General features: G+C 40.4%; 1 protein-coding gene across 4 annotated transcripts in view; it reads right to left on the bottom strand.

Annotated features, from left to right (window-relative positions):
- Positions 1–872: 872 nt before the first annotated feature.
- sytl5 (synaptotagmin-like 5) overlaps positions 873–13,632 on the bottom strand; it is a 38,355-nt gene continuing 25,595 nt past the window's right edge. For 3 of the 4 annotated variants that reach the window (XM_069713636.1, XM_069713638.1, XM_069713637.1), the window contains exons 9-18: positions 11,816–11,916; positions 11,070–11,165; positions 7,910–7,975; positions 6,602–6,780; positions 5,907–6,009; positions 5,642–5,803; positions 5,430–5,538; positions 3,098–3,236; positions 2,350–2,558; positions 873–1,200 (exon numbers count right to left, since the gene is read on the bottom strand). In XM_069713636.1, coding sequence (XP_069569737.1) covers positions 1,058–1,200; positions 2,350–2,558; positions 3,098–3,236; positions 5,430–5,538; positions 5,642–5,803; positions 5,907–6,009; positions 6,602–6,780; positions 7,910–7,975; positions 11,070–11,165; positions 11,816–11,916 — 1,307 coding nt within the window. In that variant the 3' untranslated portion in view covers positions 873–1,057. The remainder of the gene's footprint in view (positions 1,201–2,349; positions 2,559–3,097; positions 3,237–5,429; positions 5,539–5,641; positions 5,804–5,906; positions 6,010–6,601; positions 6,781–7,909; positions 7,976–11,069; positions 11,166–11,815; positions 11,917–13,632) is intronic. The other variant, XM_069713640.1, reaches the window with a different exon arrangement.

Genomic DNA, 13,632 nt, shown 5'->3' with positions numbered 1-13,632 from the left:
TACTTCACCACAGGATAAGTGAAAACTTTGACTTGCCGATTGTGCTAAATGATCTCAGGGACTCATGAAAGTTCTGAGGATACATCCTGTGAGGACCCTGAAAATCGAAAAAAATTTAAGACAATCCCACCAGTGGTTTTCCATCCATGGAGCCGTTAACACGGCTAAAAATACCCAACACCTGATGCTTCCAGCATTTTTGGTCTTTTTGCTGTTAAATTGTAAATTTGGTGGATAAAGTGTTTTCTGGGTTTTTGACTGTTGGTTGGACAACAGATGCTTGCCTACAGCTCTACCATTAGATGGTAATTTACCCAGATGTTTTGGCATTTTGTAAACTATATACTAAAAATAATCAGTAAAGTTAGTTTCAGTTGTAGTTTTTTAAAAACATTAAAAAAAAAAAAATCTGAACTTCTGTTTTTACCTCCAGCAAAAATTGCTGTTGTGTTAATTTCTAACTTTTAAAATGTAAGAATTACAGAGTAGCTTTTAGGATGAACTCCACGGTGCTCTGGTAATCTTTTTCCTGGTGAAGTAATCTGGATGCAGGATGCAGCTCGGTTGCTCATAAAGGGGAATGTTTATGTTTATATATCATTGATCAGTGCCTCGTCTAATGCCTTACAAATGGTCTCCGTCAGCTGTGACTACATGCAGAAAGGACTCACAGAGACCAGGAGGGACAGATCAGGAGTCACTGTGTGCTTATTCTCAATGTAAAGTAAGTGACATACAACAGGTATTCTCAGCGTAAACAGCAGTGCTTGGTCAAGACTAGATGCTTTGGAGGGCAGAGGGGCACATGTGGATGAGTGAGTAAGGCATGACTGGCTGTTGTGGACAGGAGAAGGGGTCTGGTGGTAGTAGTAGTAGTAGTAGTAGGGAGAGGGACGGTCTCTGTTCCTTTATGGGTGTTCTCAACCCTCCCTTACTGTTTTTTTGTTGTTGTTTTTTTTCCCTTAAGCGCTCCACTCCCCCAGCTCTCTCCTCAAGCCTTCAGACCACTTCTTTCTCTTCTCCCTCTGTTATTCTCTTTTATCCTCTCCGATCCAGCTCATGTGTTGTGCTTGCGCATGCTGGATCGCAGCATCAGAGTACACTCCTGAGAGACCTCTGGGTTCTCAATCATGCGTTGCCACAGCTGCTGCTCCTCCCCGTATGAGTCCATCCAGTCCACCTCGTTCCCGTAGCTTTTGCCTTGAAGGCATGGAGTAGAGATAAACACATAAACATTTGTTTTACCTTGTTAGAACAACTAGAGAGCCCTGAGGCCATCAACACTCCCTCAACACTCCAGTTTAGAGATCTGATTAATTCATGATGACAAAGCATTTATTAGCAGTATGCAGCACAAAAATGTCATAAAAACAGATAATAAATGGGTAAATAGTAAAACGCAGATGTAGTAATGTAGAAATATTATATATTTTTATGATTTATTCAACAAGAGCAATGCACAATACATGTATTGTACCAGATATGGCTAAAAACTTTCTTTTTGTAAATTTTGGATGGAGGCAGACACATTAGAATTACTCACAAATACTGTACATTAATACATATTTTGAAATGTCCTCATAGCTACATACAACTACATTATTGTGTTGTAAATAAGTTAAATTTGTATACACTACTTTGAAATGCATAACATGAGGATAAAATAAAAATAAACTGATTTAAATAATTTACACAATCAGATGAGTATTGTGCTGACTATTTTTATGCCACCTGTGGTGATTTTGTAGAGTCAGCAGGAAGTCAGCGTGTCTTTTAAGTTTTTAGACAAACATGTTATGGAAAACTTAGTGGTTGCTTCTCAGCTGACATTTTCTCTCTGCTAAGCCAACTGGCTGCAGTGCCAAACTAAACGAACTGACGTAAGAGCTCAATGAATTTTCTTTTGATTATTGTAAACAATCATGTCTAACTGGCCCTTTAAAAGGCATCCAAGATAAACAACCATTTATTTGTTAACATTTGAACACCTGAAGGTTTTAGGGCTTTGTGAACCATTTCGTGGGAAAAACTACTCTCGAATAATCATAGGGTGTAAAAAAAATAAATAAAAAAACTGAAAATAGATCCCACTTTCCACTTCTCCACAATCACACATCTCACACTTGAAAGTTGAAAAGAGGCTTACCCATAATGAACAATGCAACATTAAATTATTCCAGAAGTTATACATGTCAGCCTCCTCAAAGTGAGTAAAGCTCTTAAGCCCACCGAGACCTTTTCAGAGGTTTTACTACCTTGTTTGGAATTCTGAAAACGACGTGGAAATGTCTTCTCACATACAAACACTGTCTAACCTGATTATTTTCTTTTCCTCCCAGACAATCTTACCTGTGCCAGCTCCCAGCCTGAGTCCTCCCAGGAAGACGTTGCTGGCCAGAGCTTCTTTGTCCCACACAGTGAGCTCCAGGCAGACGTTGTTCAGGTCTCCAGACTGCAGGCCGCAGTAGGTGAAGGTGTGGTTCCACTGTGGGTTTACGGTGCGTCGCTCCACCGCCGTCTTGTGCTTGGTTGACTTGTTGCTGTCAGGGAGGAGATATCTGAGGGAGAGAAGACAACTCACTACACACTACTGAAACTGTGATTTAAAAAAATAACATCTTGGCTCAGTATCATGGAGGAATTATTGAACAGGTACAGGGATCATCTGTGTGAAGTGACTGTTAACATTTCTTGTGAGTCAAAAGACTCAAAACAAAGACCAAGTCACAAAAAATGAACAGGAGAGCTGCAGAAATGTAGTTTTACTCTGCCAGACTGTTGCTCACAGCTTCAGTTTTCTTTGCTGTGATTATAGCAAAATGGTTAAAAAGTGGAAAAACAATCTACAGAAAGACACAGAATGAAAACGAAGAGAAGCAAGACAACTATAAAAGGAAGGAAAATGACTCCAAAGAGAATTAAAATGGACATAACGTTGTTTGATGTGATTGCAAACATCTACAAAGAGATTCAATACAATCACAAAGAGCTGCAAAATGTCTACAGGGAGGTACAAAACAAGCCCAAACAGACACAAAGCCGGACATAAAACCTGGTCCCACTCTGCCCCTCCATTCAAAACTCAAACTCGCCTCACCCTTTCACAAAAGGATCAGAAGTGCCTCCAGACTTGACAGCAGTTAGATTTTTGGCTCCTTTGACCAGCAGCTCAACCATGCCCCCTTTAGGCAGAGTGAAGCTGCTCGCCTTCTTGCCTTTCAGGAAACTCTTCTTCACTGCAGAGGAGGAAGGAGAAGGAGGGGGGGGGGGGGTTTAGGAGGGCAGACAGAGAAACAGACAGAGAAACAGAATAAACAATCATTAGTGCACAGTTTCTGGTTTATTCATGAAACACTTCAGAAATCAAACAAGTTTGCAATGATCACAAGCAAGGACAACTTATGCACACAAGACACGCATGCAACTTGTATGTACAAAGAAAGGTACGTAAACGTAATACGATAATGAGCATGTATGTTTCTTTTAAACAAAGAATGAATGAGCAACCTTCAGGTGTCAACAGACTGCAGTTAGACATGACATTAAATCCACAGAAATCTAAAGAGAAACTCAGTATTAACTGTAAAAGACAGTAAAAAAAAAAAAAAAAAAAAAGTTGCAAAACTCTGAATATGATCAGCTCGAGGTAAATGTCAGACGTCGTCAGCCTGTGGATTCATGTACCGGCCTCATGATGCTTTTTTAATGCAGTGATTTAAGCGTTATTCATTATTGAGGAAGTGTCTGCGAGTTTGAGTTCTTTTTTGAAAGAGAGACCTGAGAAAGAAATTACTTTCACACAAGATCTCAACAGTGAAAATATTTTACCTGAACATCACACATGACCACACGAAATAAAACAGCTGCAGACGTTATTGGAAATATGAACTAGAAAAGCGTTAAAATCTCTCAGAGGAACTAGGAAGAGTGCGAAGAATCTCTCCTGTGATCTGGTTATTCGCTCTGAATTCATCTAAAGATGTTAAATATCTCAGCAGCTTGGATAGTGAGCTCGTATTAATGAAGACGCAGATATGCTGATGCTCTCTAAATGCCAGCGATGACCATTTGACCTTTTCATACAGCTCATTGTGGTGATTGTGATGGCTGCCCACATCAATAAATCAAAGTGCACAGTGGTCCATGGCGTCCAGTGGTTTATGGGTCACCGCAGCAGCTTGAGTGTTCATGATACCACTATAATCCAATCAGAAGTTTTGTTTCAGCGTAAGAATCAAATCTGAATTTTTCTTTTTGAGCCAGATGTTTGAGATTTGTAGCACAGTCTGTGTATCATGCATGCATATTTATAAAAAAAAACAAAAATAACAAGCTGGAATTTAGTGTTTCTGGTGTGAAAACTTCACCGAGTGTAGACATCACATAACTTCTGTTAAGAGCTCTTATAAGTTGAGGATGTCATCAACACCTGAATGGAGCTGGCAGCACTGTGAGAATCATGTTCTTTGATTTCTTCTTTAACAGAATACAGCTGACACTGCTGTTAGAGAAGCTGCAGGTAAACACCATCAAAACCTCCTGGTTCACTGACTGCCTGACAGACAGACCAGTTTGTGTGTCTGAACAGGTGGTTAGCAGCACAGCGCAGGGGACTGAGCTCTCTCCTCTCCACTTTACGCTGTATTCCTCAGACTTCCAGTAAAACTCCTGTTGTCCTGTTATCTGCGGAAAGTCTCAGAGGACTCTGCAGTTGTGAGGTGTGTCCATGGTGGAAAGGAGACTGAATACAGTAAAGTGGTGGTGTGATGTAGGAACAACCACCGCCTCTTAAACGTGGCCAAGACAAAGGAGATGGTTGTGGACTTGAAGACCAGGACTTTAGGAGGACCAGGACTTAGCTGACCGCCATCCTGGGAGAAGATGTGAAGGAGGTGGAGGGACTGCAAATGTACCACTGAGGCTGTCTACAGGAAGGGACAGAGCAGACTGCTACTTTAGGAAGTTTAGGTCCTTTAATGTTGTTAGGTCCGTTAATGTGAATAGAGATGAAGATGTTGCATCTTCTACCAGTCTGTTGTTGCAAGACCACATTTTCTTTGCAGCCCTCAATTGTGACAGCAGCATCAAAGCCAGAAACACTAAGAAACTGAATGAGCTGATAAAGACGGAGCACCCGCAGTTGGTCTTTGAGAGGAAAATGCTGCACAAACTGCTCAACATAATGGACTACAAATCACATCCCCTACACGACCCACTGCTCAGAAAGCAGTTCTCAGTCTGAGGCTTCTTCAGTTCCTCTATAATAAGGATCGCTACAGGAAGTCCATTCTGTCCACCACAATAACAATACACAGTATAATGACTCCCCTCTGTGCCGGGAGGATAGTGAATAAAGTATTATGATTTAAAGAAAATGAGCATACACAGAATAATATATGGTGAAATGGTTGTTACAGTGATGGACGTACCTTGTACTTGGTCCAAAGGTAGCGTGAGGTTCTTCTCTGCAGGTATGTACTTCAACACAACAGTCAGTTCTCCGTTGTACTGCATTGTGGAGTCTATACAACTCTCCATCTACACATACAAAAAAAAACAAAAAAAACCATTCACAAACCTCTCAAATACTTGTCTTTGAATGTGTTTGTACCTGGTGGACAGAGAAGACTGTGGTTCTTACCTTGGGCTGCAGGTTGTACCACTCCTCTAACTGGGAATCGAACTCCCAGGAGTCAAAGGTCAGCTCCACTTCTCCCAGGAAGTTGTTGTGTCCAAACCGGTCGTGGTGCCACACGGACACCTGCAGGGTTCGGGTCTCCAGCTGCGAGTGGCTGATCACGTACTAAAAAAGAGCAAACAAGGAAACTTCAGCTCAGTGTTTCTTCATGATAAAAGATGTTAATTCAGATTCTCATCTGTGCTTATCGATTTTTTCTGCCACAAACCCTCAGATTCTCGTTGAAAACAGGGTTAATGGTCTTGGCCTTGACGCTCGTCTTCCTCTTGCTTTGTCGTGACATATCTGGCAGCAGGTAAGTCTTCACATACCTGCCAAAAGAAAGACACGATGACTCAGACATGCTCTGCAGGAACACAAGGAATTCACGGATTTCTGTTTGATCTTGTTTATACCAACAACATGGCATATCTGATTTCTATGATTCCTGGAAAATACTGGACTTCGGAGGACGATCAATAATCTGGGAAAAATCAGATCGAATAAAAATATATTGGCTGATATCACTTTTTGGCAAAGCTCCTCCAAATTTTGCTGTTTAAACATTGTTATGAAAAGGTTTCAGAAGCTGAACAAGAATTAGAATAAGTAAATATAGGATACAAATTAAACATTAAAAACTTACTCAAAAGTAATTATTATAGATAATGACTGTATAATGACTGTATAACGTTAACTACTCTGCCCTCCATGTTAAGTTAGCGGTTTGATAGATTTAAATACTTTAAGAGTTACTGAAGGTACATTTTTTTTTCTTTGTTTAGTCTTTGTGTCAAACACATCCCGGACCAATCTGCACACTGAACTTAAATTTTTTTCCCATCTAATTTAAAGAATGTTCCCTAAAATGTGTTCCTTTAATAGAATTAATGGTATGCACTATTACAATTAATGCACTCTTACGCGTCTGTGCGCTGCCTCCTCTCGTCTCCGGTTGCCAAGTTGTGACACTCTTTCACCAGGACGTTGAGAGCACCGGTTTTGTAGCTGTAGCTGATGTTCAGCAGAATCTCGCCGCTCACCCTGGCGTTGCCATAGTCACCAGTCTCGCTGTACATGCTCATCATGCTGTTTATGCTGCTCTGTGAAGCCAAAACAAGAGATAGAGACGGAGATATGAGAGCGGGAGAGGCTCCGAGGAGAAAGGAAAGGAAGCAGAGCAGCACGGGATGCAAGCAAAGTGAAGAAAATAACAGCATCAGAAGGGTGACAGAGAGCTGATGAAACACAGCAGAAATAAAGCAGCAGCCCTGGAAGAGCATGAATGGAATAAAATCTGTGGCTACTTATTTACTTATTTGAACTTTCCAAAAATCAAAAGAAATTAAATTCACGATCACGTGGCACAAGCCAAGCAGTAAAACCACACAAATGAGAATCTAAAGTGATGTAATTCTTGTTTAAAAATTACTTGCTTTTGACGGACAACTCACTTAACATCAAAGTTACTGCTCTGATTCCAAGCCATAACAAAATAAAAAGACTTCTCCGTCAAATAAAAGGAACTTGGAATAGAAATGTTTAGAATCAGAATAAGAAAGTTAATAAAAAGCCCTAAAGGTAACCATGTAAAACAAAGAAGAGTGACAGCTGCTAATGATGTGAGCTTATTATAACCAGCTACTTCCAGAGAGTTAATGCTGACTTGTGGGGCTGGACCTCATCAGGTTCCCACGACAATCCGTTAAATTAAAAAATTCTTCACATTGTCTACCTGCAAAACCTATCTCGCAAAGAAAAGACTCCAAACCGTTACAACCGCAGAAGGTAATTATGTCTGGAAGATTTCTTGAGAAAAGGCAGGAAAATAAGACTGCTGCAGTTCTGGACAGAATAAAACTGCCATACTCCACTGATAATAATATTGCTGTCCAGGGAGTGCATAAATCAAGATGCCAGAGTTGAGCCACACTATGCTTTTTCCACAGGAAAGTCTACCTCATTTATTTCTTGCTGGAAGCCAGTGTGATAAATGACCAGTTTAATGTGAGGAGCTTAGAATTAAAGCTGCCGTCACGTTAGAAAGGAGGCAAGTATGAGCACAAACACACAGTGAACATGCAGATTTATGAGTATACCGGTACAGTCAGTAAAAACCTGTTTATTATTGAATGTTGCATGTAATATTTATACTTTTCTGATGCACATTTACTGTTCTGTAATATAGAGGTGAATGTTAATGCATACACAACTGTCGAAGGGGAGACTTACAGTCTCAGCATCCGAGTCGGGGATATTGAGGTACCCCCACCTTCGTTCTGAGCCCGGAGTGGAAGACTATTCATTTAGAGAGAGATAAACAAGGGGATGAAGAAGCACAAGAAAAAGAGGGAGAACTGAGCTCTTTGATGTGTTAGTGATAGAGGCAGACCCTCAGCACAGACCCGAGCTCTAACAGCATCCCCAAGAAACCCCATTACACATGGTTACCATGGTGATTATCCGAGGAAACCACAGAGATTACAACTCATCTGGAATCAGCTGTGAAATCAGCGTGGATGTACGGAACACACAAGCAGGGAGAGAGAAGAGTAGGGAAATGTTCCTCTGGATGTTTATCACGTTTATTTATTTATTTATTTAAATATTTTGTTAAATTTATCTAATTGTTTTAGTCGTGTGATTAATGTGTCTCAGTGGATTAGACTGAAACATCTCAATGACAGTTAAACAGATTTTTGGTTTGGTCTGGATAGTATGTTGTGATGTTTAGCACATGTCTGTTCCCCTCACAATAAACCAAAATAACCCAAAATAACTCAGCCTCAGCTATACTATAGATTTGATCAAACGCTGTCATGCTTGCATGTTAAACTAAGATGGTGTCCCAAGTAAACATGATCTATGCTAAACATAAGCAAGCTGAAAGTACATTCTCACTGTTAACCCCATTTGTTTTACTAAAAAACCCTAAAAGCTTGGAAGCATTGTGTTCATTTGAGTGTTGTTGTGAAAACATTGCAGCACATAGTGATTTAACAAGTTTGTGTCTCTGTAGATGACAGAAAAGGTAAGAAACATTTTGTACAAACTATTATTACAACAGAAAATGTTGTTGCTGCGGTGTTGGTATCTTAAAGTTGATTAAACCATTTGAATCACAAAGCTTTGTGCTCTTACATGAGATATAATTTGATTCAGAATGAGATGCTGACATTCAAAGTGCATCAGCTGTGTTATCACTAAGCCCATATTCAGACCAGAGAGAGTTCAGATGTCAACATGGCTGTAGACGCTCAGTCTGGTGCAAAATAACCCCAATGTTTCCCAGGAAGTCACAAGAAAATCTTTATATGTTGCTCATTTTGAACTCAGTAAAACTGAAATAAAGCAGAATAAAAATAATAACACAGAATTTACTAAAGCTTGAAAAAACTCCAAACAGATCCTGGAAACGACACTTTTAAATGCCTGTCACTGATACTACCTCATTTGTCCACAGAGGCCCTTCGTGCAGTGAATCATACCACAGTGGGCAGACTACATTACAGCTCGATTCATAGATAGGCTATCAACGATCTGCAAAATGTCCCTCATCAGCTCCTTCCACCTCCATTCATGCTGCCAGCAGCAGCTCAGTGACGTATACAGTATAAAGACAGACGTCACAGGCAGGACGTCTGTTTATCTTGAATCGTGATTATCAGGTTACACACACAGACAGAGAAGCTGAACAGAGAGTCGTGACATAAGTTATTTTGGCTGTCGGGCTTTTTCTCCAGAGGATATTAACATGTGACCAAGTCAAGAGTAAACATGGGAAATAAAGTCAAATAAAAAGGGCTCTAACTCAACATGTGTGAGAATATTAAATTAAATCATGACGATAACTTTAGTTTTATGTGCCCATGTCGTGACATATCTGTCATTTCTGCCTCCAGCCCAATACAACACATTTCAATTAAATATGTGATGAGGAAATTAGAAAATTTTAATTTAACAGATCAATCACAGCATCATCTCATTCCTGTGGCAGTGTCGATGTTGTAATTCTTTCAAACCAATGACCAGAGTCCAAAGTTATCTGACTGACCTTTATCCTTTTTTTTAGGCAATTCCAACCAAGTCAATCAACACAGGTTTGAATTTCCTGAGCATGACAGATCAGACAGGTCCTCAGCTAAAACCTGGATAAGAAGCATAACAAAGACCTCACAGGCTGGAAATAAAAGGTGGGGGAACAACACAGCAACCCGTGGGGTGCGATTTGCATTGAAATTGACCCTTGTCCAACCCACAAAGCCAACCAGGTCAACGCGTGTTGACCTTTTCAAACACGAAACCAAAGTGGGTATAACCCTGTCTGGTCCCTCGGCGTGAAAGAGGTATTACTCTCAACGATCACCAGAAAACAGCCATCAGTGGTTTTGATTGTAGCTATTAATACCTCAAAACAGAGAATAGTGGAAATAAACAGTTGACAGTAGAGTAACAAGGGAAGGAGTGACAGTCTGTTGTTGTTGTTGTCAGGATGTTGTTGGTCTGACAATTGGCATCATTTTTGTCCGATTATGTTCTGAGATCAATAAAGCATCAACAACAACAAGAAAAAAAGAGACAGAACAGTCAAAGCTTGATTGGCGGCATGAGTATAAGTTGTGAACCCAAAATGGACTCTTTACTGGACCAAAACAGTAATATTTGGGTCTGATAAGATTGTCTGACGAGAGGGATGTCGTGACGCATCTCAGACGTTCTACTGTTGTTGTGAACTATGATAAACTACACAGAGTGGAACAATCGGTTGTCGTGCTGGAATATCATTATTGAGTTATTTTCAATATCGTCAATTAGTGTCGACGTGTACAAACATTGTAGGCTAGAAAACCAAAACAATGAGCTAAAAGACACTTAATATAAGTGATGACAATTCCCTGAGGAGTCATCATTACAAGCAGCACGTTTCACATTACACACACTCAGTTGATCTTTTGTGTAATATAAAATATTCACGAGTGCAGCTTCTTTCCATTTATATAAATGCATTTATCTCCAGAGACACATAGTTCAAACCTGATAAATATCACCATCTAAAACGACCGCTAATATTGATCCTGAACTTAATTCCAAAGAAGAACTCATTAACATACTGAAATATGCAAACGTTATTCTCATACACAGAGCAGTATTACACTACTACTGAGTCAAGTTTATGGAAATGCAGCGGGGTTTCCTAAGTGTGGAAGGTGTTCGTGACACACTTTGTTTACACAGTCAACACTAAACAAACACACCCGACTCACACATCAGGTGCTACTAAGAGTATGCCAACCATGAACATGTAGATGTTTGTATTGTGTGTGAGTACACAGGACCTCCCTGAATCTGTTTTTTGTTGTTTTTGTTTTTGTAGCTTTAAAATGAGAGTTACCGCTGACACTGTGTTGCTCAGGCGCTGGCTAGGGGTCTGGCTGTGGGCCGACATCAGGGCGTCGATGTCTTCCTCCGCATCCTCATCAGAAAACTCCTGCGGATGACAGCATTCAGATTTAATCAAAAGCTGGTTGACATCTGGGAAGCTGGCCAGAGTGTCTTTGTACTGTGCACTGTTTTAAACGCAGCAGCTGCGTGGGTGGACTTCAGCCAGCTTCCATAAATTTAAACAGACAAGTCAGGGCAGACTGTGGTAATTCATTTTTCACGTGGAAAATCACAATGCCATCGGGTTTACAGAAAACTTGTGAGTATGAATGGATGAGTAGGTAAAGAAAACAAATCCTCAGTAACCCAGAGTGTTTCTGTGGACTGCTTTGAATGCAATGCATGCTCAGTAAACACACAGACAAAGCAGCTCTATACGGACCGTCACAGCCTCAACCTGTTTTCAGCCTACATCTGTTTAGATGCTTGTCATGCTCTTTGAAGTGAGCTCTGAAGAGAAATTAACATTCAGGCCCACATGTGACGCATCGCGTCGAGTTCATCAGCTCACGGATCCCGAGCCTGATGTGGTTATACACTACAGTATAGTACAAGTGGGGATTAAAAAAATCAGGCTGCTTTAACTTCAGAGCTTCAGCTGTGATTGTGATGAATGTGTTGAATAAAACCAAATACGTGATCAGTGTGCCGTGATGGAGCTGTGGGAGGAAGAAGGGACGGACAGATGCCGCTTACTGTTTCGTTAAACCCAGGGACCGAGCGGCTTCTGAGACTGAGGGCATCATCACTGGGTTCAGAATCAGGAGCTGACAGGTCCATCTCTGAGCGACTGTGATCTGTGCAGGGGCGGGAGGGGAGGGGGAGAGGGTAGGAAGGGGAGGGGGGGGTGCAGAAGAACAAAAGAATAGTTTCAAAGCTGAGGTAAACACTGAGAAATAGAGGTGGAACGTGAGAAAGTTTTGTGCATCCTAATAGGTCAGGACTTGTATAGGCCAGTTTGTCAGATATCACAGTTTTCAAATGCTTTATATGGCAGCAGAAAGTCTTTTTGTTCTTGATTTAGAATTTTTTTACTCCCAGTCTTGTCAGTTTATTTGATTATTAAACATTCAACAGTGTGCAATGCGTTTTTCTCACCAAACGTTTATTCTTCAAACATAAATTGGTGATTTTGGCCAAAAGAGCCTGTCCACAGCTTTTGTTTCTGAAGACTGGCTCTTCCAGATGCTGTTCTCTACACTTCAGGTCATGATTTTGGTGAGAAGGTCGCAGGTAAAGTTTCCCTGTTTAAATCCTGTTTGTGCATCAACGCTGCACCACCACCCTGTCAGTTCAACCTTCCTGTATGTCCTCTGCAGTCTTATGGGATTTTTGTTTGTGCTTTTTGTCCAACAGACATTCAGTTTTATCTGAAAGTTTCCTGACTCTTCCAGATCTTGTCTCAACTTCCACAGTTTCCCTTAACTGCAATGTCTTACTGACATTTTGGACCGTAGAAACTGCAAGCTGGAAAACATCTTTTTTATAGCTTGCTCTGCAGACATCCGCGAGCTCCATCAGTTTCTCCACTTAGAAAGAGGATCAAATGGCTGTTGAATTTTAATATTTTAAGAGTAGGAACATTTTACAAGTTAATGAAGTTCTCAGACACATGCTATGATGACTGTTTCTTCTTTTCTAAGTTCATTAAATAAAATGTAACAGTGCATTAACATCTGAAGAAAGCCTGATTGTTTTTTGAGGAGTGGTCCAACTTTGTGTTTCCAACTGTGACAGCAGACAAATGCAATTTAAGTCATTCCTTATGCTTTTGCTTTGTTTTTTGAGGGGTTTAAAAAAAAAGAAAAAAAAAAAAGCCTAAAACCCCTGTTTGCATATAGATGAAACAAATGAGATGTTAGTTATTATGCTTCAGAGCCAGAGGGTGTATTTTGGAACTTTCAAGATAGCCGTAGCTGTTCTCCCCACATCCAGTCTTTATGCAAAACGAATCAGCTCCCGGCTCCAGAGCTCCACAGTAAAAACACAGACATTAGATATATTTCTACTCGGAAATAAAAGCCAGTATAGTATTTCCAAAAGTATTCCTTTAAACATGTAAAAACAGATAAGGAAAAGTTAGAATTTGAAATGTAAAATGGATTAAAAGTGTATAAACTTGGTCCACGGCAGCTTTACCACAAGTGTGTGTTTGAGATTTTATAACAGAGTGAAGATCTCAGGAGTCCTCTGGGGACAAAGTGTCTTTATCGGCACAGCAGATGAATAAAATGATAGAAAAGTAAGAGAATCCCTTTAACTGGAAATATAAAGCTACAAACCATCTTTTGGATGCACGGCTGGATATAAACTCTGACATCTGTGGCCTTGTGTGGAGATGCTCACTCAGCAGCTCTTACTAACAACACTAATCGCAGCCATTCGAAAATCTTGACACACTTCTTAGCAGCGGTTACGAGCAGAGATAAATGGTCTGAACAAGCGAGACAAAGTGGAGAGGAGATTATACTTAAAGAAGAGGGGAGTTCAATGCATAAAGACATACAACAGAT

The sequence above is a fragment of the Brachyistius frenatus genome, unplaced genomic scaffold (assembly GCF_029030835.1).
Source record: "Brachyistius frenatus isolate BFR_SWC_R1_liver_20210118 unplaced genomic scaffold, ASM2903083v1 Contig_120, whole genome shotgun sequence".
Lineage (NCBI taxonomy): Eukaryota > Metazoa > Chordata > Actinopteri > Embiotocidae > Brachyistius > Brachyistius frenatus.
Note: the sequence above shows the minus strand (reverse complement) of the source record. Positions and strands in the feature narration are given on the sequence as shown.